This window comes from Bubalus kerabau, chromosome 13 (genome assembly GCF_029407905.1).
Source record: "Bubalus kerabau isolate K-KA32 ecotype Philippines breed swamp buffalo chromosome 13, PCC_UOA_SB_1v2, whole genome shotgun sequence".
NCBI classification, from domain to species: Eukaryota; Metazoa; Chordata; class Mammalia; order Artiodactyla; family Bovidae; genus Bubalus; species Bubalus kerabau.
Window position 1 is genome coordinate 7,294,072 of NC_073636.1, and position 25,297 is coordinate 7,319,368.

At 47.1% G+C, this 25,297-nt stretch overlaps 1 protein-coding gene and 3 long non-coding RNA genes across 5 annotated transcripts in view; 2 read left to right on the plus strand and 2 right to left on the minus strand.

Annotated features, from left to right (window-relative positions):
- The window catches only part of ISM1 (isthmin 1), an 89,024-nt gene that overhangs the window by 44,551 nt on the left and 19,176 nt on the right, over positions 1–25,297 (plus strand). Inside the window, exons 2-3 of one of the 2 annotated variants that reach the window (XM_055543413.1) lie at positions 12,823–13,062; positions 22,375–22,639. In XM_055543413.1, coding sequence (XP_055399388.1) covers positions 12,823–13,062; positions 22,375–22,639 — 505 coding nt within the window. Of the gene's footprint in view, positions 1–4,426; positions 6,916–9,398; positions 11,521–12,822; positions 13,063–22,374; positions 22,640–25,297 lie in introns of those variants that run through there. The other variant, XR_008701320.1, reaches the window with a different exon arrangement.
- On the minus strand, positions 1,514–3,517 carry LOC129625297 (uncharacterized). The gene is made up of 2 exons (XR_008701321.1): positions 3,386–3,517; positions 1,514–1,748 (listed from the first exon to the last, which is right to left on the minus strand). It is a non-coding gene; the product is annotated as an uncharacterized LOC129625297 (long non-coding RNA).
- Positions 6,923–10,248, plus strand: LOC129625299 (uncharacterized). The gene is made up of 2 exons (XR_008701323.1): positions 6,923–7,273; positions 9,394–10,248. It is a non-coding gene; the product is annotated as an uncharacterized LOC129625299 (long non-coding RNA).
- On the minus strand, positions 7,170–8,370 carry LOC129625298 (uncharacterized). Its single transcript, XR_008701322.1, has 2 exons — positions 8,241–8,370; positions 7,170–7,937 (listed from the first exon to the last, which is right to left on the minus strand). It is a non-coding gene; the product is annotated as an uncharacterized LOC129625298 (long non-coding RNA).

Genomic DNA, 25,297 nt, shown 5'->3' on the forward strand with positions numbered 1-25,297 from the left:
GTGCACCCCCTTTCATGACCACCCCCAAAAGAAAGCCCCTGAGAAGCTCGGTCTTCTCTTTCCTTGAACCTCAGCTAACTGAGCTCCAGTGGGAGAATGATCTGTATCAAGAACAAAACTAGCAGGTGCTTTGTTTTTCTGGGGTCAGAATAAGAAATTGTATGGGGTCAAGGAGTTAACATCAATAAAGTGGCTGAAAGTGGTCCGGTGGGTGCCCTCTGCCAGTTGATGCTTGGCCTTCTGCTCTTCCCAATAAGAGGAGAAACCCACAAAAAGTCCTGCTTACAGATCATACTTCTCCATACTTGTTTCTACTTGTTAGTGCATTAGACAAGTATCCAGAAAAGGGTCTTTTAGAGAAAATGAAAGAACCTTAAATGGTTATTGTTAAAGATTCAGTAGATGGTGAGCTGCAGAATCATAAGTATGAATGCTTTTACTTCCTTATGTTGGACTCCTTCACTCTTAAAGAATTTCCCACTTTCTCCCGGGCATTTCATATGCAAGCATTTCTTTACTTCCCCACTGGAGGCTGAAGTCTTAAAGACAAAACCCTGTCCAGATATGATTTTCCTAAGAGTCTCTTGTAAAATGGATACATGTCCAGAATTCCCTGGCAGTGGTTTAGGACTATGTGTTCCACTGCAGGGGGCCCAGGTTTGATCCCTGGTTAGAGAATTAAGATCCTGCAAGCATGTGACATGGTCCTAAATGAATAATAAAGTGAATACTTGTCAAAGCTTTATTGAACTAGCTAATGAGAGAACTAGGAAGATGCTAGTGCCAGTTAAGCACTTGTGAGGAACAGATATTTATAAAATTAGTGGAGAAAATCATGACAGAGTAGATTTGGAGGGGCGATGACCCTATTATTCGTTATTGTTTTTTTCCCAGTTCTGTTGAAATGTAATTGATACATAACATTGTGTATAGTGAAGGCATATAACATAATGACTTGAGATATGATACCTTGTCAATGATTAGCATAGTAAGTTTAGTTAACATCCATCACCTCACATACTTGGAATTTTGTTCCTTATGATGAGAACATTTAACAAATTATTGTTTCTACCAGACCAAAAAATAAATTATATTTTTACAGGATGGAAATCTCCAAGTTCACGTGTAACTTTTAGCCTAAGCCATCTGTGTGTGTGTGTGTCTGTGTGTGTGTGTGTGTGTGTGTGCTCAGTTGCTCAGTTGTGTCCTATTCTTTGCGACCCTGTGGACTGTAGCCCACCAGGCTCATCTGTCCATGGGATCTCCCAGGCAAGAATACTGGATTGGGGTGCCATTTCCTCCTCCAGGGGATCCTCCCAACCCAGGGATCCAAACCACGTCTCTTACGTCTCCTGCATTGGCAGGTGGATTCTTTACCACTAGCGCCACCTGGGAAGCCCTGAGCAATAGTAAATAATAAGTGAATCAAAGGTCCATTCTCCTAGAAAAGTAACCAGGGACAGGCCTGTCATACTACATGCTCTGCTGGGAACTGATCAACTCGCAACCACCCTTTTGCTTTATTTCCAAGTTTGGCTCATTTCTCCTCACAAGGTATACGCTATTGAACTGCCTCACCACAGGCTCACGGCACCTGGCCCAAAGCAGATGCCCACAAAATGCCTGTTGGGTGAACCTATGAATAGAACAGATCTCCATCCATTTATAGAAAAAGATTAGCCAAGCGAAGTCCAGGGCCCACAGTCGCATCAGCTGCCAGCTTTCCGAGCAGGGATCAAAGAGTTTCCCTGGAGGAGAACAGAACAGCAGTCCAAATAAGAACAATCTGTACCGGCAGGTGGGAAAGGGGACCAGTCCTGGTGGGGTACAGCTTTCTCTTCACCTCAGGCCATAATCGGCCTATGATGGCTCTGTAATTGCTTTATAGTGTCAGTAGGGGTTCCCCAATAAATGAGCATTGCTGGTTTCTGGCAGCCAACAGAGCCATACAGGTGCGTCGTGAAAGTGTGAGGGGGCATTGTTAAGTCTCAGCTCCGAATCTTTGAAACACTGTCTGTGGGGCTGTTAACAGAGCAGCCCCTGTGAATGATGGAAGCAGTAGGCAGGGGGACGTTTTTCGGCAGATCTGACCCAGCTTTGAGTCGGCAGGTGGAGGGATGGGGAAGGTGCCGAGGAAGATAACATTTGCACTGCCTGCCTTTAGAACCATCAGATTTTTGTTTAATTTCCTCACCCTCAATTTGATGTTTTTAGCCTTTTGGTATTGACTATTTAGAAAAGACTCTGATGCTGGGAGGGATTGGGGGCAGGAGGAGAAGGGGACGACAGAGGATGAGATGGCTGGATGGCATCACTGACTCGATGGACGTGAGTCTCAGTGAAGTCCGGGAGTTGGTGATGGACAGGGAGGCCTGGCGTGCTGCGATTCATGGGGTCTCAAAGAGTCGGACACGACTGACCGACTGATCTGATCTGATTTTCCTTTAATCATTGGAAAATATTTTTTTTCTGGGACAAGTGTCTCTTGAGGATTCTATTCCTAGGAGGTGAGATAGATGGATTGGGCGCTTTTCTCTAGTTCTCATCCTATGTTGATGAGAACAACATACTCATCCTCATACCCATTTTACAGAAGAAATAGCTGAGGTCCTGTATCAGTTAGCTTCTGCTGTGTAACAAACCACTCTGAATTCATTAGCTTAAACCACAGTGTTTACTGTTTCTCGTGATTCTATGGGTCAACTGGGTGGCTTTTCTAGTCTGAATTAGCTCAGTTGGGGCCAGATGGTCTAACATAGTCTCCATTTGTGTGACAAGTCATTGGCTGGCTGTTTAGTCTAGGGTAGATTATCTGTTTCACCTATCTGCCCTCATCCCACAAGCTAGCCCAGGCCTCTTCACATGGTGGTCTCAGGATTCCAAAGAGCAATTAAAAAAAAAAAAAGTCGAGCTCCAATATACATTTATCTCTGCTTACTCTTGTCCATCGGCCACAGTAAGTCACATGACCAAATGCAAAGACAGTGTAGCAGACCACTACCCAAAGCATAGATAGTTACAGAAGGAATCTGTGGACGTTTTCGCAAACCCTACCGGTCTAGGTGCAAAGGTACAGGAACTCGCCTAAGCTCACAAAACTAGGTAGGGGCAAGGCAGGGCAGAGACCTAGGCCTCATACCTCCTGGCCCAGGCCCCTTCCTCAACAGCATAAGCCCTTTTCTAGGATTCCAAGGTGAAAGTCCAGTTCCCTCTAGAAACCTAGTTTACAGGGACTTGGAGCAGAGAAATTCATGGTAGGTTTCAGTGATGGGTCTTCACTTTGGGTGTTCAGAGAAATCCATCTTCTTAATTAAAACAATAGCTGGGCAAGGGTCCCTCGGGCCATCCCCACCCCCAGGCCAGTCTGAACTCTGCCAGTGTTTACCGTTTGACTTGCCTCCCAGGTTCCGACAGCAGAACACCAGCTGTGACTTGGTCTTGGGTGTCCCCCTTGCCATGTGGGGAGACGCTGCATCTCTGTAGGGGCCTCCACCTCTGGGGTCTCCTTGTCCTGTTCCGTGCTCTCCCTCTGGTCATGGGAGGACTTAAGACAGCTGGGCCCTTTAGGCATGCTAATAATTTGATGTCTCTGCAACTTGGGTCCTGGAAAAGGATCTGGAGAGTTTACCACTCTGTTTTCCTTCCCAGATAACGGAGAAAGCACAATTTAAAAATCCACAATAATCCACATTCATTAAATATTTGCTTCAACTTTGGCTTAGAGGGGGAGCTGATCTCCACATGGCCGAAGCCCCCTGGTGGCCACCCTTGACCTGTTCCTTGATCCCTGAGCAAGTTCAAAGTCAACCCTTAAATTCAAATCCCCCTCTCAGCACTCAGCAGACAAGGCCTTCCCTTAGCTTACAGGGGCGCCGGGCAGGGGGAGTGGACAGCAAGCATATCTCACACCCCAAGAGATGTTATTTATGCAAGTGTCTCGTCTACGCAAGTTCACCACCTCCCTGGAGCAGAATTCTGGAAAACCCAGTCTCTCCGTCCACTTCCATTGGCAGAGATGGTTCAGATGATGCGTGAAGGTTTCTTTGACCAAATTGGCTTCCCAGCCTTGAACTCTGCTTCTTACGTGTTTTCTTAGACTTGAAAGAATAATTCACATCCCATTTCTGTCCATTCTTTACTCTAACAGAACATAAAGGAAATGGGGCCCAGGGGGCTCTCACTCTGCTTTCTTCACCAACAGCGGAGAAAAGCACAACTTGAAAAATCACCAATAATCCACACATTTTCAAGATCAAAGCTGTTTACAGAAGCGTCCAAGACGAGCTAGTGGGGCGTTGACTCCCGTTTTGTCAGCTGGCCCCAAGAGCCTTCAATTAAGAAAGAAGCACGAGGGTGGGAGACTCTCATCAGTGGCCCCTTCCCCTCTGGAGCCAGCTCTGTACCCAAGTGCAAGGAGTCAGCCATTCTTCATGCCTTCCAAAGCATCACATGAGATCATAAGCGAGGTCACTCCCAAGCCCTAGAGTAAACAGCCCTCTGATACATTCTGCCCCCAAAATGGAAGATTCCTCAGCTATTAGTCAGACTTTCAACGGAAGGCTCCATTCCCAACCAAGATGAAACACTCGGGCATTCCTGAAATGTGATGTGCCTATGTCACTAGCTCCCAGGGTTGTCTTCAGGGTCCGACAGCAAAGATCGAAGTACAGTTATGGCCACTTCCCTCTGCCAGGAGTTTGTCTTTCCCTGCAAAGGGGCATTGCGTGTTCATGCTTGCTGTAACATACAGCCATGGATGTCTGCTCTGTTCCTGCTACCTGAAGGGGTGTGATCACCATCACATGCCAGCAGAAGGTGGCCAACCTCACCATCGGTGTCTTCAACAATGCGGGCTTCCCCCCAGAGATCTGGTTCCTTCTCTCCCACCCTGCGCTGAGCAAGCCTCCACCACCAGCGGGTGCCAGGCCTGTGGTCACCATCTCACAGCTGTCTTCCTGAGTCCTAAGAACAAGCGCGCACCCCGCACCACCTCCTGAGAAGGCAGCTTTTCTGCCTGAAATTCACACTGTTCATCCTTTGATTTTCTCTTCCTGGGAGCGCTCGCCCCCCCCCAATCATGTGAAAAGATAATCACTGTGCCCTTTTATCCTTTTTTTCTCCCCAAACTTGTGCTCTTCCCTTTGAAATACCACCCATGGCATTCTTGAACTTATTTTTAGACGTGTGGAAACATTCCAGACAAAAATCGATGCCCAGCACAGATAAAGCCCCAAGTGTGTTTATCGTGGGGAGAAGAAAACGGAGTGTTTTAATGTGGAAGGAGCGTGGCCATATGCCTGGATGCAGCGTGGCTGCCTTTAATCTGCAGAAAGGAAACAAGCATTGTCGATAATAATATGCAGCTGTCCAGCCCAAATGAGGACATATTGCTAATTAGCTATATTGTTAATATATTTTAAGGAGAGAGGCTGCAGTGACGTTAATTATAATCTTTGTTGTTGGTTGTTCAAAGTCTATGAGACCAAAAGCCTTGCTAATAATATCTTCTTTAATATCTTCAATAGAAGATTCTTGGATTTTTTTTTTCTTTAGAATCCCACATAAAAGCCACATTAGGGGTAATGAGGCCTGTAGCCTGAGCCTAATTAAAACAACATCTAACTAAGCCTGTGGCCATCATTATCATCAACTAGTACTTATTGGGTGCCCCCCGAGCTCGTTTGGAATTGGAGGGTGTGGGGTTTGAGATTGTAGATATGGCCTGTTCTTTGCCCTCCAGAAATTTGCCATCCCGTCTGCCTCCAAGAAGTCTGCCTGGTTGCGTTAATCTGGGAATAGTTACCACAGCCTTGAAAGAAAAAAAAAAAAAATAGGCATTAAAACTGTCCAAGCCAGCCACGATTTGTTACTAGTATGTGCCTCTTCTGAGGTTCTGGAAGTGGTCAGATCAGCCCTGGTTTTCACACACCGGCCTTTGGTTGAGGTTTATGGAACAGGGCAGGTGGCAGTGATTCTGAGCACAGTTTTTCTAAAGGTGGACGCACCGCTCCTTTTCACACCTTGATTGTCCTTCCTGGAGCTGATCGCCCTAAATAGCTCTGGGGCTTGGTTCTCCAAAGAATCCCTGCCTTTCTCACTCCTGTGCCAAGTGAGCAGCTGCCGACTCTGCTGTGAGCGCTCTGACCTCGATGTGGTCCATGGCAGTCCACCTTGGTCACAGTGCAGCCAAAGGGATGGATCCCCCCCGACGTGGCTGAGGGCGGCGGCCAGACGTCCCGGCTCTTGGGCCGGGGATGTCCCGTGGAGAAAGTACACGAGGAGCAAAGTGTCTGGGCCTGTCATCTTGGAAACCGCACCGGGGCTACTGACGAGAGGTTTCCTCAGCCATCTTGGCAGAGCTTTCCTGGGAGCATTCAGAGCTAGTGACGGGAGCCAGGGAGGCGATGCCCGCCCATAGAATGCCAGCAAGCCTCCAGCTGACCCAGAGGATGCCACCGGGGAAGTGGTGGCCTAATGGAAAAGTCACAGCACGCTAGGAGAGAAAGCTTTCAGACCAAAGGCTGGTGGGGCCAGACGTCTGGGGTTGGGCCTGGCATTTGTATTATTTACTCAGTGATCTCTTACTGAAGACAGCAGAGTGGCAGTGAGCCTAACCCCCACTCTATCCCAGCCTGATGGCCCTTGGGCCTCAGTGCCAGGCCCTGGGAGGCCTCGGGGAGTCTGCACGCTTCGTGTCCTTCGCCAGGATCGCCAAGTTCACTGGCCCACCTCCCTCTCTGCTCTGTGATCGTCACCTGCTTCCCAGGCTTCATGGTACTCATTTGTTCAATCTCGGTCAGACATTATTTCCTCAGGCAAACCTCCATTTCTCTTTAATACAAATGTTCCAAGTAAGGAGTTTTACAAGCCCTACCTCGAGCGCGGATGATGGCTTTTCCTGGCTTCTTCTGTTTTGTGAGTATCATCGTAGGTTCATTGAATGTCACAGATGCAATGCACAGCAGTCAATGACAATTTTTGTGTTTTGACGCCCCAAGTATCTAATCCCGGTGTGCCGAGGGCCCTTCAGGACGGCTCCCATGTTGTTCCGAGGGAACACCATTAATTCCTGAGTCTTCCTCGGTTCCTGCCACAGGAGAGCATCCCAAACTCACCTTGACTTCCCCGCCCCAGCTCTGGAATCAATCATTTGTCCAAGGAGATCTGGATTCTTTGAGGGCAAATGCCTCGAAATTTTTTAGTGATAGGATTTTCAGACAAATGAAAGGAAATATGACATTACCCAGCAAGTAACGGGTTTGAGAAACGTAAGGTACAGATGCTGAAACAATGAGAAGATTCTATATGTGGGAGGAGGAGGGAGGTGGTAGAGGGCGGATTTGCAAAGTCAGCAGCAAGGCTGAGCTCTCGTAACCTGGCTGACACTGTGAAGGTCTTGGGAGTGATTCACTAAATGCTCGGTTGGTACCCGCATAAGCTGGGGATGGGACCCAATTCTGAGTCACTTTGCTGAACAGGGCTTTTCTCTCTTTATTGGTGGGCACGGTTCTCAAATTAGAGTCACACAGGGAACATTGCTACTAGCCCCCCAGTTGTCGTCAATGTTACTGTTTGTAGCAAGGGTGCAAGAAGTTCAGAGGTCATCATTCCAGGGCTAGTATGAAGGCTCTCGTGTGTTACCAGGGACCTCAGCCCCTCTGTCTTGCCATTCAGCCACCTTTAGAGAATATCTTCAATCTCATGCCAGCAGCCTCATTTCACTTCAAACACTTGTATTATCCACACTTCAGGCAGGAGAAAATGGAAGAGAGAAAAGACACAAAAGGTAAACTGACTCTGCCTTCTGTCTAAGAGTCGTATCAGGGACCTTCTACTTACATCTCATTGGGTAGAACTGTGTCACATGGTCATCCCTACCTGCAGTGGGTGCTGGGAAATGTAGTTTTAGCCAGGCGTGTTGCCTTCTGAAATCAACCCTGAATTTAAAAAAAAGAAGAATGGATATTTGAAATTGCAATATCTGCCACAATAATACTGCCATCTAAGGCAAAACACCAGGCTACATGAGCACAGAGCCTATTTTATTAGTACTGTTAGCATTTTATTATTACCTTCTTCCTATTTTAAATAAGAATAAATTATAGAAAAAATAAGTTGTAGAATAATGGAGGGACAGGAGCTATGCACAAAGGTGGGAGAGTCAAGTGGCAGCTGAGTAGTGTGGCCACCGTATGTCATTCCCCTCACAGTTGAACAATGCGTAAGTGCAAACCACTTACTCGCTTTAGTTCTTCTGTTTCTTTATTAGTGGTCACGGCTCTCAAATTAGAATGTTGCTCCTAGAGCTGCAGCAATGTCACAGGTCGAAGGTCAGCTCAAAGACACGTTGTGGGCAAAGTGATATTTTCCCAAACTGAACTGATGCCGTTGTGTCACTTGAATTCAAACCAAATGAATCAGGCAGTTCCTTGGAAAGAGTGGTACTATTTCTTAAAGAGCAGACTCGCCGAAGCTCACGTTTTCAGAGAAGGATGCTTGCTTTGCTGAATAAAACATGAACTGGTTAAATCTTCATTTTGCGATCCACCCTTCATGAGAATCCTTGCTCTGCTAGGATTGTTACATGAACTCGGTGAGTGAGTTTGGCCCTGCAAGGAGGTCTTGCAGATGGGGCCTCTGCAAGGAGTGTAGTGTGTCTTTGAGAAAGGATGAAGAAACGATGTTTTCCTGCCTTGTTAGCAGGCCCAGTCTACTGTGTCCTGCCCTAGAGTCTTGATTATCAAAATAATGGTTGCTCCTGAATCTTGTTATTGATTGAATAAAGTAGAGCTTCATTTTATGTGAGCTTCATTTTATGTAAGGCACCCTTCTCCTACCTTATCAGTGCTGTATTCAGTCATGTCTGACTTTTTGTGACTCCTTGGACTAGCCCACCAGGCTTCTCTTGTCCATGGAATTATCCAGGTGAGAATACTGGAGTGGGTTACCATTTCCTCCTCCAGGGGATCTTTCCAACCCAGGGATCAGACCCAGGGATCAAACCCATATCTCCTGCATTGGTAGGCAGATATTCTACCTGAGGGCTTCCAGTTTCCAAACAGTTTGAGAGTGTACCAAGGTTTGGAGGGAGCCAAGGTTTCCAGGTCAACAGGTGTTGTAGAAAAGCAAGAATAATTCAGATATTCAGAGATCATGATTAGCACTTTTTATGATTTCCCATTCCCATCTTTTAGATGCTTTGCCAACGCTGAGCTTGTTTAAGGGGAGGTGAGGGGAGGCAGGAGGAGAAGGATTGGGGAAGGATGGAGAGAGGCCACAATTGTGTGCATAGTTCAAGCCAAAGCATACTTTAGCCCCCATCTTCCCGGCACAGGCGCTTGTGGCCTGAATCGTCCAGCCCAGTTGCCCTGACTCTACATTTCTCTTTTCAAGTGTAGACCCAACCCACCCTGAGTTCTCTGGACCATCCTACTGGGACAGCGTGGGATTCTTCTTATTGCCTGCTTTCTTTCCGTGGAGGATCGTTCAGCCACAGAGAGTCTTAGTTCATGTCTAAGCCGGGATGACTGATGCCTCTCCTCCCAGGAGAAATTCCAGAATCAGATCAAGAAACCTGTCAGACCCCGCCCTTGTTTTATCAGCCAGCTAAGCCAAGCGACATGCAGCCCAAATACCTTTCCTCTCCCTCAGAAGCAATGAACATGAACTTGGGCAAAATGGGAGATGGTGAGGGGCAGGAAAGCCTGGCGTGCTGCAGTCCCTGGGGTCACAAAGAGTCAGACACCACTGAGCGACTGAACAACAACAACATCTCTTCTTCTAAAATAAGAGTTGTTGTAGTAGAAAGACTGCTTCATCACAAGGGAAAGGAAAGGGGGCACCATCTTTTAAAGATTTTTTTTTTATGTGCACTATTTTTAGTCTTTATTGAATTTGTTAAAATATGGCTTCTTTTTTACATTTTGGTCTCTTTCTTTTTTTTTTTTTTTTTTTTTCTTTTATTTTGGCCAAGAGGCATGTGACATCTTAGCTCCCTAACCAGGGATCAACCCTCATCCCCTGCATGGGAAGGTTAAATCTTTTTTTTTTTTTTTAAATTGAGGATAATCGCTTTACAGAATTTTATTTTCTGCCAAATATCAACATAAATCAGCCATAGGTGTACCTATATCCCTTCCCTCTTGAACCTCACTCCCAACTCCCTCCCCATCCCACTGCTCTAGGTTGTCACAGAGCCCCTGTCTGAGTTCACTGAGTCACACAGCAAATCCCCACTGGCTGTCTGTTTTACATGTGGTAATGTAAGTTTCCCTGTTACTCTCTCCATACACTTCACCCTTTCTGGAAGGTGAGCTCTCAACCACTGGATTGCCAGGGAAGGTTCCCTCTTTCACCCAGTCTAGCAGCGTGTACTGGTTGCCACCATGAAGCCAGGGCAGGATTTGCAGGGTATCCCTCAGGGTGTGGGAGAGCAAATCATGCACCCTTTCTGAGAATTAGATTCCCAGAACCTGCTGCAAGACATTTTCCATGAGAAGTCAGATGTCCTCACTAACATTATTGGGGATCCAGGGAGAAAAACAAGAGAACAAGTGCATTCAGTGAGCTTGCCCCGGGCCATGATAGAGATGTTTTGTGTTGAGGAAAGAATTAGCCTGCCTCTCTCTCACTCTCTCTGCGTGCTGGATGGGACAAGCTGGGCATAATGCATTTGGCCTCTGTTGCATTGAGCAATGTCCAGGAATGCCAGGGCAGCTCTCTCTAGGAGGCTATGCCAGGAGAGGAAAGCATGACAGAGAGGTGACTGGAAAGGTGTGCAAAGACTCTGCCCCCAGCCACATCTCTCGAGCAAAGAGGAAGGGCAGGCAAAGACCTGATGAAGGGCAGCAGCTCTCCCTTCCCTAACTGCACGTTTTAAAGAGGAGATAGCAGACAGGCTTCTTCCTAGCTCAGTCCTCTTCTCAGCCTCTGGGAACATTCACAGACGTGATCTCTGCACCAGTGAGTTTATTCCTCATCCCATGTCTGTTTAGAGAGAGAGAAGAATCCAGCCCCTCGGGTCAGCTGTTTAATGAGATGGTTATCCACTGCATGTGTTCCGTCCTCAGCCCACTCTTGACCTCGGGTGCTCAGAGTCAGGAGTGTTTTGATCCCAGATGTAACCCCTGACTGGTCAGAGGTGCTGCAGGCAGAGGGGGCGGGGAGTGCGTGCGGAAGCAACGTGCTGGGATATCCACTCCAAAACCCCCAAACATGCCCAAGAAAAACAAGGACATTAACTGCTGACCCAAACGCGGGTGAAATTCTATCTCCACATCGCCCTCCACCAGTAAACACGAAAATGCTACCCCTTAGGGGATGGAGAAAGCCTCCAACCAGAGGGCCAGGGAGAAGGCGAGCAGGAGAAGCTACTCTGGGAAAGAAGTCCAGCAACTTCCACGCTCTCCGATCACTGGGAAAAAATTTTCCCCCAGTGACAACCAAACACAGACCTTTTTTGCTAGCCTGGAAAAACAACAGATTTGCAACTTTTCACGATAAAGACCCTCAATTTGAGAACGCCTTTGTGTGACTTTTTCTTGGGCTGTCCCCCACCTCTCCATCCCCATCTCAGGTCCCTCTCCCCCGCTTCGCTCCATCCCAGCCTCACTGACCTTCTCTCTGATCCTCAAGTGAGCCAAGTCATCGGCATCTCAGGACGGTCTTCCTTGCTCATCCCTCTGCTGTGTTCTTCGCTCAATAATTGCAGCTGTTCAGGTCTCACTTCGCAAGCTGCCTTTTCAGACAGGTCTTCCTCAGCCACCCATATCATGTTGTCCCTGACCACTGTCTGTTATTTTTCTTCTGAGCAATCACCGTTCTCTGATCTGACCCTATTCATGTGTGTATTTGTAGTTTATTCCCCCCGGTTAGATGTGCAGTCCAGTAGAACAGGGCCCGTGACTGTCTTGTTCATGGCTTTCCTATGCCTAGCACATGGTTGACACGTGTTGACTGGATGGCTGGAAGGATGGATGAGTGGATGACTGAAAACACTGAAGGCAGGAAGGAAGGAAGGCGGAAAGGAGGGAAGAAGGTTAAGTAGGTTGATAAGCATAAGCAGATGGATGGAAAAGATGATGGATGGATAGATGGATGGATGAATGGATGGATATAATCAATGATTTGACTGAAATATTTTCAGATCTTTTGCTGACCCACACCAAAGAAACAAACTCTGGACACTGGGGTTATAACTAAAGCCAGAGTAGTTAATCAATTGAAGCTGTGATAAGCAAACTATAATTTGATTCCAGTTCTAAATGAATAACTGTTCTCCATTAAGCACTTCAAGCTCCATCAGGCTCTTCATGTTGACATATGTTGATGTTGGATAAATATCCCATAATACACGGTGCTATGCTAAGTCACTTTATTTTTTTTTTTTTTTTTTTATTTATTTATTTTTTTATTTTATTTTTAAACTTTACATAACTGTATTAGATTTGCCAAATATCTAGTCGTGTCCTGCTCTTTGCAACTCTATACATTGTAGCCCACCAGGCTCCTCTGTCCATGGGATTCTCTAGGCAAGAATACTGGAGTGGGTTGCCTTGCCCTCCTCCAGGGCATTTTCCTGACCCAGGGATCAAACTCATTAGCCCTCAGAAAATCCTCAAGTAGCAAGCTAGGAAAATTTTTCTGATAATTTAGCTTTTTAAAGATGGAAAAACTTAGCCATGGGAAGAACAATGATTTGGGGATGCAACCCTGGCTTAATTCCAACTCCTGGAATTGTTCGCGTCTCAAATTTTTAAGGGTAGCATTTCTAAATCATGCTTCTCCTGTTTATTTGTTTATTTGCTTGTTTGTTTGTTTCAGAATAACCTCAACATGGAAAGTGCCTCGACATCAGAAACCAGCTTTCCTCTGTCCAAGGAAGCACCCGGGGAACATTCAGACCACCAGGCTGGACACCAGCCCATCTCCAGACAGCAATTCCAGCAAGAGGCTGGGCACCCTTCATTGCAAAGAGATGGCCCCAGATCCTTTCTCCTTGACCTACCCAACTTTCCAGATCTTTCCAAAGCTGATATCAATGGACAGAATCCAAATATCCAGGTAATGCTGGGCAACTGAAAGGTGGAAGAAAATGAAACAGTCTATGCCTTTGTTTTCTGATCCGATCCCACCTCCCTTTTTCCCTTAGCCCTTTGATGAATCCTGTTATCTCTGCCAGAGCAGTGTTATATCGCATCTGTGTAACACCCTGGATTGTAAGATGCATCGTTATTTTCTGAACCACTGAAAAAAGAAAACAGTGCTAATTAGAGTATGGCACACCCAAGATTATAAAATTTATCCAGATCTGATTTCAGAGCTGTTGAAATAGAAAAATAAAACAAAATAATATGCTCTGAAATTGATGAAATACGGTAGCTATAGGGAAAGGCCAGTCTAACGCGTGAGTAGATGAGGCAAATCATCATGTGATTTCCAAGACGCTCAGGAATACAAAGCCTCTCTGCCTTGCCTTGGTCTCCAGAAGCTCCTTTAGGAGGCAACAACACTCCAGTTGTCACGTTAGTTGCGCTAAGTGTAAAACAACTGATGAGAAATTTCGATAAGAAGAGAGTGAAAAATAGAAGTTCCTAGGAGATAGCGGAATGCATGCCACTAGGATGGAGTGGGATGAAGCTGAAAGAAACAGGAGGTTAGGGAAAGGGGCTCCTGGAATTGAAATTAAGAACTCTCATCTGCACTGAAATAGCACAGTCTACTCAGCAAGGCAAAGGCGGATCTGACTTGACTCTCCCAACATGTTGAAGCCAAACATGTTGTCTTCTTCCGATATTATCAATAATGCAACTAATTCTCCGCAAGTTACCATTTGGTTTGCTTGCCCAAGGTCACATGGCTAGTAAATAGTAGTTGGGGCTCAAACACAGGTGTTCAGGCGCCCAAGAAAACTCACCCTACCAGTCCGTGTGTCAGAGACAAACTCCTCATTTTGAATTTCACTTGCCCCTCCCTCTGTTTCTCCCCAGAGATGGGCCTCATGGTGGTGGAGGGAGGCCCGTCTCCCTGGGCCGCCTGGCCCCTGCACAGCCCCTGTCCTCAAGTCCAGCTTCCAAACTTGTAAGCTTTTGTCCTCAGCTCTTTTCACTTGGGGAAGGGCAGTTCAGTTCAGTTCAGTTCAGTCACTCAGTCGTGTCCGACTCTGCGACCCCATTGACTGCAGCACACCAGGCCTCCCTGTCCATCACCAACTCCCAGAGTTTACTCAAACCCATGTCCATTGAGTTGGTGATGCCATCCAGCCATCTCATCCTCCGTCGTCCCCTTCTCCTCCTGCCCTCAATCTTTCCCAGCATCAGGGCTTTTCCAGTGAGTCAACTCTTTGCATGAGGTGGCCAAAGTACTGGAGTTTCAACTTCAACATCAGTCCTTCCAATGAACAGTCAGGACTGATCTCTTTTAGGATGGACTGGTTGGATCTCCTTGCAGTCCAAGGGACTCGCAAGAGTCTTCTCCAACACCACAGTTCAAAAGCATCAATTCTTTGGCGCTCAGCTTTCTTTATAGTCCAACTTTTACACCCATACATGACCACTGAAAAACCATTGCCTTCACTAGATGGGGAAGGGCAGCTTGTCCTTATTCTTTCTCTGCATCAAATTCCAATTGACTTCCACGGCAAAAAGAACACCTCAGTTAGACTAATACACCCACCAGTCCCCTACCTCCCCATGTATAAAATGCTGTGTTAGCTACTGGGAGGTTAAAAAATGTCAGACCTTAAATGTAAGGTCTTTCCTCCAGGAAATGACCTGGGTGTGAAGGTTCCAACTGCCACCTAAGAGAATGCCAGAAGGATCGTGGAAGCGGAGCAGAACAAGTGCTGTGCTCCATGGAAGGCGGACCCAGATAGACGGAAGGGTTGGGAAGGGACCTGACCATTAGGGCGGGGCAGAGACGAGGGCAGAGAAGTGAACAGTGCTCCAGAAGTCAGGCTTTGACAACCCGTATGCTGAAATCACGTGCACCAATTCAGGTTTCCGATAGGTCTTGTATCAATCCAGCTGATTAATCAGAAAAACGGGCCATTTTCTCCATTGTCCTCTCTCCAGGAACTGTCCACATGGCTCTCTGATAAAGAATACAGGACCCACTTGGGGGAGGTGCAGACTGACCAAAAAAGGCATAGATAACCCCTTACTGTTGCTCAGTGTGACTCCCCATCCCTCCTTCATTGACAGGAAGTGATTTTTCCTTGTTGATAGATTTTTTTTGGCTGTAGGACTAGACCACCCTTATCCCAAGGGTGCTTAGCCCATGCCCAAAACAATTTGAGGTTTGCTGCGGCTTGCATTTTTTTTTTTTTTTTTTTTTTTTGAGAGATGGGCAATCTCATTGTGGAGCTTAATGCTGAGGACTGAGCTATTAAAGCCATCAATTTAAGAGTTACTGATGTAAACTTACAAGAAAAGGCCTGGATACAGGGGACTGGAGGGTTGCAGTCCCCACATTGGAAAATTACCAAGTTCATGGGCTCCACCCAGGACTGAATTTCTAGGAGAATTTATCAGGATCCCCTCTCTCCCAGATAAGTCCATCAGTCAGGAAGTCCCCAGACATCACTTGGGTCTTTTTAAAATATTAGCCGAAATGTCAAGGAAGAACAGTGATGCAAAGGCAGTTGAGATTTTCAGATCTGGGAAACCCTAATGACTTTTCCATTAAAAAAAAGGGCAACCATGAAATGCTAAGCCCACGCCAGCCCACACGATAGATTTGTACATGAGCTCAGAAAAGCCCCAGAACTCACAATCCATTTTTCATCAGCATAAGCTGTGCTGTTTAGCCAGATGAAGAGCGCTTTGCAACAGTACCGCTGGGCTTCCTGAGGGGTGAGGAGGCTGTTGGGGTTGATGGAGAGAATTATAAAGCGAGACCAGGGAGCAGAGAATACATGGAGGATGAATCATGAGAAGACCACCCTCGAGACCCTCCTACAAAGCCTCTTGGATTTTCATAAAACACAGTTTTTATAAAGTGGAAGTCATTTGTCTTTGTCCCCTCTGAGCCCACAGCCACCTGTTTGTACAGACTTCTAACAGGTACAAAGCAGTCAGCATTTTGTCTTCCACTGGTCTCAGCACTGCCCCAGTACCTATGGGAAGCTCGCCTCCACACCACTTCAGAACGGGCTTCTTTGGGGCACAGGGTGGGAAGGGAACCAGTCCACCCCTATGGGTTCCCTAGATGTTTCTTGAGTTTCCTTTTGTACAGAAGAGATCACTATATCTTCCAAGAGTGTAGGTTTCCCCATTGCTCCAACGGGGCAACCAGTTCCTGGCAAAATGGACTTGAAGCGAAAGATGCTCCAACCCAGATACCGTCACACCCAAGGACCCAAAAAGACCAAGCCAGTGAGGTCCTGCTGCCCGTTGGCCAGTTGGGTCATCCCTCTGCCGCTTTGCACAAGCCCCATGACTGATAACTGCCTGGGGCCAGTCAGAGGAGTAGAGGGGCCTGTGTTTTATTGATCTAATGACCTGTTGGCGCTAAAGAAAGGAATACTGAGCGTGTTCCTGGCCTTCTCTCTCTGGGAAGACCAGCAAAGAAGAGCGTTGGTTGCTCAGAAAGATGCTCAAAGAAAGACCGATGCGTGCTACCCCTGAGAGCTCCAGCCCTAGGTCTGAGTATAAGTGTGTGTGAGTGCGCATACACACACACACACACACACACACACACACACACACACACAGAGCTGGCTGCGGTAGCCTCAAGCCTCACCACACGAGTAAATCGGCTCCCTGGTAGTCCTTTAAAAGATGAGGTGCTTTCTCAAAGTGGGTGATGGTTTTCATGCTGACAATTCCTGCCCCTTCCTCAGAGCTCTATTGTTTTGCTGAAATCCACTGGTTTGACACAGGGCTGATGCAACCAAGCAGACAGCCCCACCAGTCACCCTGGGCCGTCCTCTTGTCCCGGGGAGCGGACTGCAAACAGGTGAAGGCGTACCGGGGGTCGACTTCCATCACCCGGCCCTCTGACCTCGTCTCCCCCTCACCCTCTGGCAACCTGTCCCCAGCCCCCACCCAGCTAGCCCTCCCTGGAGCGGGGAGCACACAGGAATTTGATACCCCTATCTCTGAACTGCACCCCAGCAACGCCCCCTTGTCTGCAAGCACTTCCCACGCTCCGGGGCTGGGGTCCACAGTCTCCCCCTACCACCACCACCAAACCGCCCACACCTTTCCAAAGAGACAATGCTGAGCTGGGCCTCTTGACTTTTAGGAAGGGAAATCCTTTAAAAAGCCCAGCTTTTCAGAGCTTTCTTTTTTTTTTTTTTTTTAAATAAACTCCTGAAGCCAGGTGGCCTCTGTCCCAAGTGAATCCGGCTCTTCATTTTAAGACTGGCTTCAGGCTGTGGAAGTGAGTAGGGGGTAGGGGGGAAAGCCCAACAATGCACAAAATAGAAAGAAATAGCCTCAAACTCTTGAACCTAATCTCCATATTAAATTTAAAACAAAACTAGAAGTTGGGTTTTGGCAACAAATAAATAAATAAACCACTCAGGAAAGAAAGTAAATCCCCCAGGACAAGTTCAAGCAGAACGTCAGTATCCTTGGCTGGGTTTCTGCTCCGCAGCTGATGGTCAGATAGCAGATGCAGAAATCTCTAAAATAAACTCATTATTAGGCTCACTGCATCAATTCCTTACCACAGTAGCTATTCACCACCAAATATTTCTCTTTTCTGTGTCCATCTGAGATTCGTATTCATTTCAACCAATGTGTTTCTTTCTTTTCTTCCATTGAGGGAGACTTAAAAATAGTCTTCTAAAAGCCCTTTTTTCCCCCTTGTACAGACTTATTTACACGACTGTAGGCCTCTTGATATAATCAGATGAGTTGGCCAGGGCTACAGGTGTTGTACGTGCTTCTACTTCTGATTTTCCCACCTCCTTTCTTTCTAAAATTCTTTTGGGATGGCAGGCCTGGCTGAATAAGAACCAAGAAATCACTGTGCCCAAGACATGGACCCACACCCTCCTGGAGACAAGCTGGTTCTGTTCTGATTCTCAAGGGGGTCCTGCTGTCCCCATCGTGAGCCAGAGTCCACCCACCTCTCTTTGGGCTCCGGCAGCACCATTTCTGTCAACCAGGCTTGGCCTCTGTGGCTGCTGAAGGTTACTTGACCTCCATATGCCTCAGTTTCCTTGTCTATACAATGGGAATAACAACCTAGGTGTAGTACCTTTGTAGGACAATACTCCATAGTGGTAGGGTTGTGTGGATTAAATGGGCTTCCCAGGTGGCGCTAGTGGTAAAGAGCCCACCTGCCACTGCAGAAGACATAAGAGACATTCGATCCCTGGGTCGGGAAGATCCCCTGGAGGAGGGCATGGCAACCACTCCAATATTCTTGCCTGGAGAATCCCATGGACAGAGGAGCGTGGTGGGCTACAGTCCATGGGGTCACACATAGTCAGACATACGGCTGAAGCGACTTAGCTTCTCATTAATCACAAGGATTAAATGAGATCATCCATGGGAAGCACTCAGCAAAGCGATGCAGGATGCTTCCCCAGATTGGTGGACGCTGGCTGGTGATGGCAGCAAGTGTGAAAATGACAGAGGAGACCAGTATAAAATAATTAAGAATCAGAGATCTCGTTTTGAGAGCAGCTCTCCTCCTTCCTTGCTGTTCACCTAAGGAATGTGAACTCTCCAGGCCAGTTTCTCTGCCTGAAATGTGGGGCTGGCTTTTGTAGAACAAGAAGCGATCCCTGAACAGGAATGCTATAAGACTCAAAGCATTCATGGCGCTTACCTGGAGCTGCCAGAGTTGTTTTGAGAGCACCAGTGGGTCTGAGAGGGAGGGATTATATATCTTCCTAGTCCTTTGTGTTCTTTCTTTGACATTTGTCAAGGAAGAACGGTTACATTATCCGGGGCCTAACCGTTTGCTGCTCTGTGCTGTTGAGGAATCATTTCAACTCCCAGGGCTTCTCTTCATCTCTGGGAAATAAACACAAACCCAAACTACCTGGTCACCGAAGCTCTCAAGCTTGTTAGTCCTCTAAAAGGGCCAACAAGTTAGAAGATTCTAGAAGATTCTCCTGAGTTCCAACGATCAAGCCTTCTGTATTCTCAGTGTCGTTAGTTTATTGCCGATTAGACTAAGAATTGTGTTCGTTTCCCAGTAGAAAGTGCTCTTCAGTGCTAAAGAGTGTGTTTCTAATAAATGTTTAAACTTCAAGAGGAAGAAAGAAACTGGTAATAGTGCAAAGGATTTTACCCTTTCCTAATTTTGGATGGAATTCTCAAACTTGGCACCTATTCTAGTCTCTCTTTCTTGGATCTGACAACATTCAGCCAGAAGTTGGACTTGGGTCTTTTGGAAAAGTTCTTTTTCTTTTACTGTCTTGATTCATGGTATGGAAAAATCCAGAAGAAACAAATATACTAAAGATGCTTCAATGCTGTGTATTGAAGACGCCAAAGAAAGGTAAGATCCAGCTCCGTCAGCCTGGAAATTCACTGTGCTCCCTGCCATACCTTCAACTCGTCACACTGATTATTGTTCAAGACATTTTTATGAACAGATTCTTTGATGCTAAAGAACATGTAAATAAGAGTAACAGGAAGCATAAAACTGATCTCCCTCCACCTCCTTCCATTCGAGAAGTCACGATCATGCTCATTAAGTCTTTTTAATTGGATGCCTATGAAATTTCACGTTCAAGATTAGATTTCTTCTTTTGATATCAGTCCGAGGTTTCCACATTCCTAACTGCAGGGAAAGGTGGATCCTAAGGTTTGCATGGTTTTTGTTTTGTGTGGGTTTTTTTTTTGTTTGTTTGTTTGTGTTATTTTTAATTCAGTTGGAGCAGTGACTAGAATGAAAGGGAAAAAAGAAACCTCTAAGCTGATGAGATTTAGTCATCAATAATAGTTTTTGGAGTAAATTTGTATTTTGCTACTCATTGCCTGGCCAGGCAACAAATCTGTTTTGTTTGGATCCAAGCAGCAGTTTGGGGGGAAAAAGAATCATATTGACGGTAATAGCTTAAAACATGGAATTGTTTTGATTCCCAGCTTGGAGAAATTGCAGGGCACGTTTTGTTTAGGCAATCCCTTTGACTCCAGCCTGGATACAAATGGAATACCAAAACTGTCCAGCCTGTTCCCCCTTATCTCCTACCCAGAGACTGATCTTATTACCATAATTGCAGGCTTGCCTGGCTCTTGGCAGCTTCTCGCCTCCAAGACCCTTAATAGCCTTGCAGACAATTGTTGCGGCTCAGTTGTTCTGTCTGCAGGCATGGGGGCTGGGACTGCATAGGAGAAAGGTTGTGTCTTCAAAGCCTGGGCATCATGGAATCTCTGCTGGCTCAGGTCCATGCCACCCAGCTGTGCATGCCTTCCACTCCATCCTTGTAGGGTTGCGTGTGGATCCTGGGCACTGTCCCTCTCCAACAGCCATCCCTCCAGCAAACAGCAGTGATACAAGATGAATGATGTAATTCTTCTTTTTGTCCTTTTGGGGGATTACTAAAAGTTCCATAATTATTTATAAATATGCAAGGGATGCTTACAAGACTGGGGTGATGGTGGTAGCATGGAATCAAGCCAATGGTGCCTCGTAGGCATCCCACACCAGAGGAGATGCTCTCGGCCTGCCACAGCCCAAGTGTACTGGGGTAGAAGACCACACCCTGGACCTCATGTCTGGACCACACAAGGCCACCATGAGTGGGGCAACCTCCTTTGAACGTCAAAGAGGGTAGAATTCAAACTTTTCCATTCCTGAGACAAAAGGAAGGGTCTGTTTGACTCAGGGATTGGCATGACCTGGTGCAATTTGGCAAAGCATCTCAGCAAGCCTTTCAGATGTCGAGTTAGGGCAAAGCTAGAAGAGCATCTGCCCAGTACATCTTGCGCTGATTACTTGGAGCGCATGTTTCTGATTCATTTGCACATAACTCATCCAGGGGTTGTTGCAAGAGCCGTGTGATGGCCAGAGGAACCCAAGGAGTCTTTCATTATGTTTTTAAAACAAGTTTCTCTATGTTGATTGTCTCTTGGAGCCAAGAAGCTGCATTCTTTCAGCCCTGTGACTTCCAAACGAGGCTCTGTAAATCCAAGAGCGAGTTCTGACCTTGACTCTGGGACTGTCTACTCTGACCCTGAGGGTAGGTTAAGGAGGAGTCTGTGCTGGGTCTGGTTTCCGAGATGAGTGAAACTCACAGCTGGGACAGCATGAACCTTATGCTCACATCTCTACACGACCTGTGGCATCCAGCCCCTACCGGCATCAGTGGGCTCTGGGCTCACCTGGTCACAAGAGGAGACAGGACCTAGATGACTGACTTTTTGAGAGACAGTTTGGAAAAGTTCATATGAGTACAGGCTCTGGAGCTAGAATACCCATGGCTGCCAGTTACTAGCTGTGTGATCTTAGGCAGCCTGTTAACTTCCCTGTGTCCAGTTCTTCTGTCTATAAGAAGCTGTCTAGCCACTACTCTGAAATTTAACAGCCTGAAACAACAATCACTGGACTGCTTGGGGTGCTGTGGGTCGGGAATTTGAGCAGGGCTCAGCTGGGAGAGCTCGTCTCTGCTCTACGTGCTATCAGCTGGGGTGACCCGGTGGTGCTGGAAGATCCAAGATGGCTCCCCGCTCAACTGACTGGGGCCTCAGAGCTTTCCAGGGACTTGGGGAGCCTTTGTTCTCTGCTGTATGGCTCCCTCATCGCATGACGGTCATGTGCACAGTAGTCTAGACTGGGCTTCCATACGTAATGGTAGGAACTTTCTGAGAGAATGCAAATGGAAACTTCAAGACCTCGTGTGGCTGGTCACATTGACACACCTACCACATACTATGAGTCGTTAGGCCAGCCCAGACTGCAAGGGAGGGGACGTAAACCCCGCCTCTTGGTGGGAGGTGCGGCACCCACAGAACAGAATGGGAGGAGTGGCAAGGACATCCTTTCAGATCAGTAACCACAAGGGCTGATCAACAGAACCAACATTATAGAAACGTTGTGAGGATGAAGTACATTAATATATGGAAAGCCTTTAAAACAGCGCCTGGTACGTGGTTAGTAAGTGTTCCATTTTATGAGTTGTTCTAGTGCCATTCATGGTACACGTTGACTCCTTGAATTAAAGACTTCCCAGCAATGTAGTCATCCGTAAATCAGGGGCCCTGTGATCACTGCTTCCTCCCAACGAAAGGCCCGTGGGCGTTGGTTCCTCCGGGCGTCCCTGGAGGTTCTCCCCCCGTGTCACTGTGCAGCCTCCGCTTTCCCTCCCGAGGGAGCCACGTTTCCCTCCGCTCTCTTAGACTTTCGAGGGTCACCCGGCATGGAGGCTGTTGACTCCTCCTTGACCCTGGCCTGTTTTGAATTCCTCAGGTCACCATAGAGGTGGTGGATGGTCCTGACTCTGAAGCAGAGAAAGATCAGCACCCGGAGAATAAACCCGGCTGGTCAGTGCCATCCCCCGACTGGCGGGCCTGGTGGCAGAGGTCCTTGGCCCTGCCGAGGGCCCAGGGCGGTGACCAGGACTACAAGTACGACAGCACCTCAGACGACAGCAACTTCCTCAGCCCCCCCGGCGGCTGGGACCGTCCGGCCCCGGGCCACCGGACGTTTGAAACCAAAGAACAGCCAGAATATGGTGAGTTTACCACCCAGCAATATAAAATCAGTGCAGAGAATAAACGAGGACGATGAGGCCAGTGGACATGGAGCCAAGCAAAACCCTGTTTACAGTTGTGTGGCTTTGGGTCTTCAACAAGGCAGACCTCATACAGACTCTGTCCACCCCATCCACAGAAGGCCCAAGAGGCCCCCTCACAACATTTTTCTAGAAATACTATAATTTTAAAATAATGCCAATTATCCTTGGGAAGATTTTTTTTTTTTAAGTTAGGGATCTTTGAGGTCCTGCCTTTTTTTTTTTTTTTTTTTTCCAAAAAATGATGAAACCACTGAAATAACTTCCTCGAATAGTGTGTGCGTGCTCAGTCGTGTCCAACTCTTTGAGACCACATGGACAGGAGTCCAGCTGCCTCCTCTGTCCATAGAAATTTCCAGGCAAGAGTACTGAAGTGGCTTGCCATTTCCTTCTCCGAACTTCCTCATGTATTTGACTGTAAAAACCTGTATTGAAAATCCATTTAGTGGAAAAGATGTGCCCAGCTGTCTCCTTTGACCAGGCAACTATGTTATGTTTATCACTGGTAGTGGAGTGGCCCTTTGAAACCCTCATGGACATGTATGTCTCGAGTTATCAAAGTGAGGCATCCCCAGCAGCAAATTTTCAGACCCCGAGTTGGGACTTTCAGTTTCCCATGCTTTTAGAGTAGGATAGGTGACACAACAAGCAATTTCTAAGTTCAACGGCTTAAAATAATCCACGTTCATTTCTCACTTTAGCTGGGATGGAAGACAGGGTCAGGGGAATGCAGCTCCACCCAGTCATTCGGGGACCCAGACTCCTTCCATATTTAAGCCTCACCAACTGTGAAGGCCTGAGAATTACCCACTGGATGCTCTGCCTCTGGCTGGCAGACAAGTAGAGAGACAGAGCCTGGAAAAGGCTCTCATGCTTTCAACCCCCTCAGCCTGGAGATGACAAATCACATCTGCCCAGATTCTATTGGCAAGACTTTGTCATATGATCCCATGTAGATGCAAGGGAAGCTGGGAAATGTTTTCTGTGTGAACTAGATGAAGAGGAAACCGATTTGGAAAGCATCTGGCCAGTCTTCATGGAGAATCGGGCAGGGTGCCCCATGTTATAAGAGTGTTTGATATCTTACAAATGCATCCACCATGATGATGGCCTTGTGGTTCAGCCTCAGCAGACTCAGGAGCAGACGGTCTATGAGGGTGACTTGTTTTGCACCATTTGCATTCTCACCCTTACCCCCATTTTCAGCAGAAAGGCCACTTGTATATTGGCAAGTCGTTTCTACCTGCTAATAGATGATCCTAAGCAATGTCCAAAAGAGTAAGACTTTGTTCCCAACCACATCACTTAGTTGCAACTGACATTGAACACATCTTCTGCCCATCATTCTGCTAGGTACTGGGAATCCAAAAAAGATTAAGACATGGTCCTTCCCTGAAGAGCATCTCACCTGTCTTTAAACAAAAGGAGAAAACTTAATAGATGGAGCAAAAGAGTGCCACAGTAGAGATACACAGTAAATGCTAGAGAAGCAGAAAGAGAGCTCCCAGACCCCACCCAACCGCTCATAAAACCTTCCCCTTTCCCAGAAGTCCAATTTATTTTCCAAGAAGGATTGGGAACATTAGCCAACCTTTCTGTAGCAGTTGCCTTCCACAGTCTCTCTTCATAGCAGCTCTCAAAAATTAGCTCATTTAATCAGCTCACTGAGGCAGAGACCCCACTTTACAAATGGGGAGACTGAAGCCTGGAGAAGTTAAGCAACTTTGACCTAAGATTCATCTCAGACAGGCTAGGTACGGAGTCTGTCCTCTTCACCACTATGTTATTCTGCCTCTCGGGGGCGGAGAGGGCAGCACATCCTTTAGGGCAGTAAAGTGGATCTATAAAGGGACAGTTAGATTGGAAGATAGGAACGGGAGTAGAAGTCCAGGGCTGAGCTGTTGAACAAGAGAAATACTGAGGATCCCAGAGTGCTGGCCTGACCCTGCACAGGACTGCAGCTTAACCTGTCTGCCCAGCCCACGTGGAACATGGTCTCTCTGAATGAGGCTCAGACCCTCAACATCACAATCCATCCACTGCCTGTGAAAACGTAATGCCTATCCTGGGCCCAAGCCCCTCCCCTACATATCTCCAGGTATGGTCCCCAGGCCAGTAGATCAACATCCTCAGAGACCATAAAAGAAATGCAGACTTTCAGACCCCACTCCAGGACTGTTCAATTTCAGACACGCTAAAAAAATGAAAGTGACAGGGTCAGTCGCTCAGTCATGTACGACCCTTTGCAACTACTATCCATGGGATTCTCCAGGCAAGAATACTGGAGTGGGTAGCCATTCCCTTCTCCAGGGGATCTTCCCAACCCAGGGGTCAAACCTGGGCCTCCTGCAGCACAGGCAGATTCTTTACTGTCTGAGCCACCGAGGAAGCTCCTGATCTGGAAGCACGAGGCCCCACACACCAGTGTTTCTCAGTATGGTTGCCCATACTCCTCTGGGCATTTATTTTTTTAAATCCCAATGCCTGGACTTCTCTCTAGATCAGTTAACTTGGAGTCTCTTCGGTGGGACCCGGGCATCGGGGATTTTTAAAGCTCCGTGAGTGACACCAGGGTGCAGCCCAGATTGAGGGCCACTG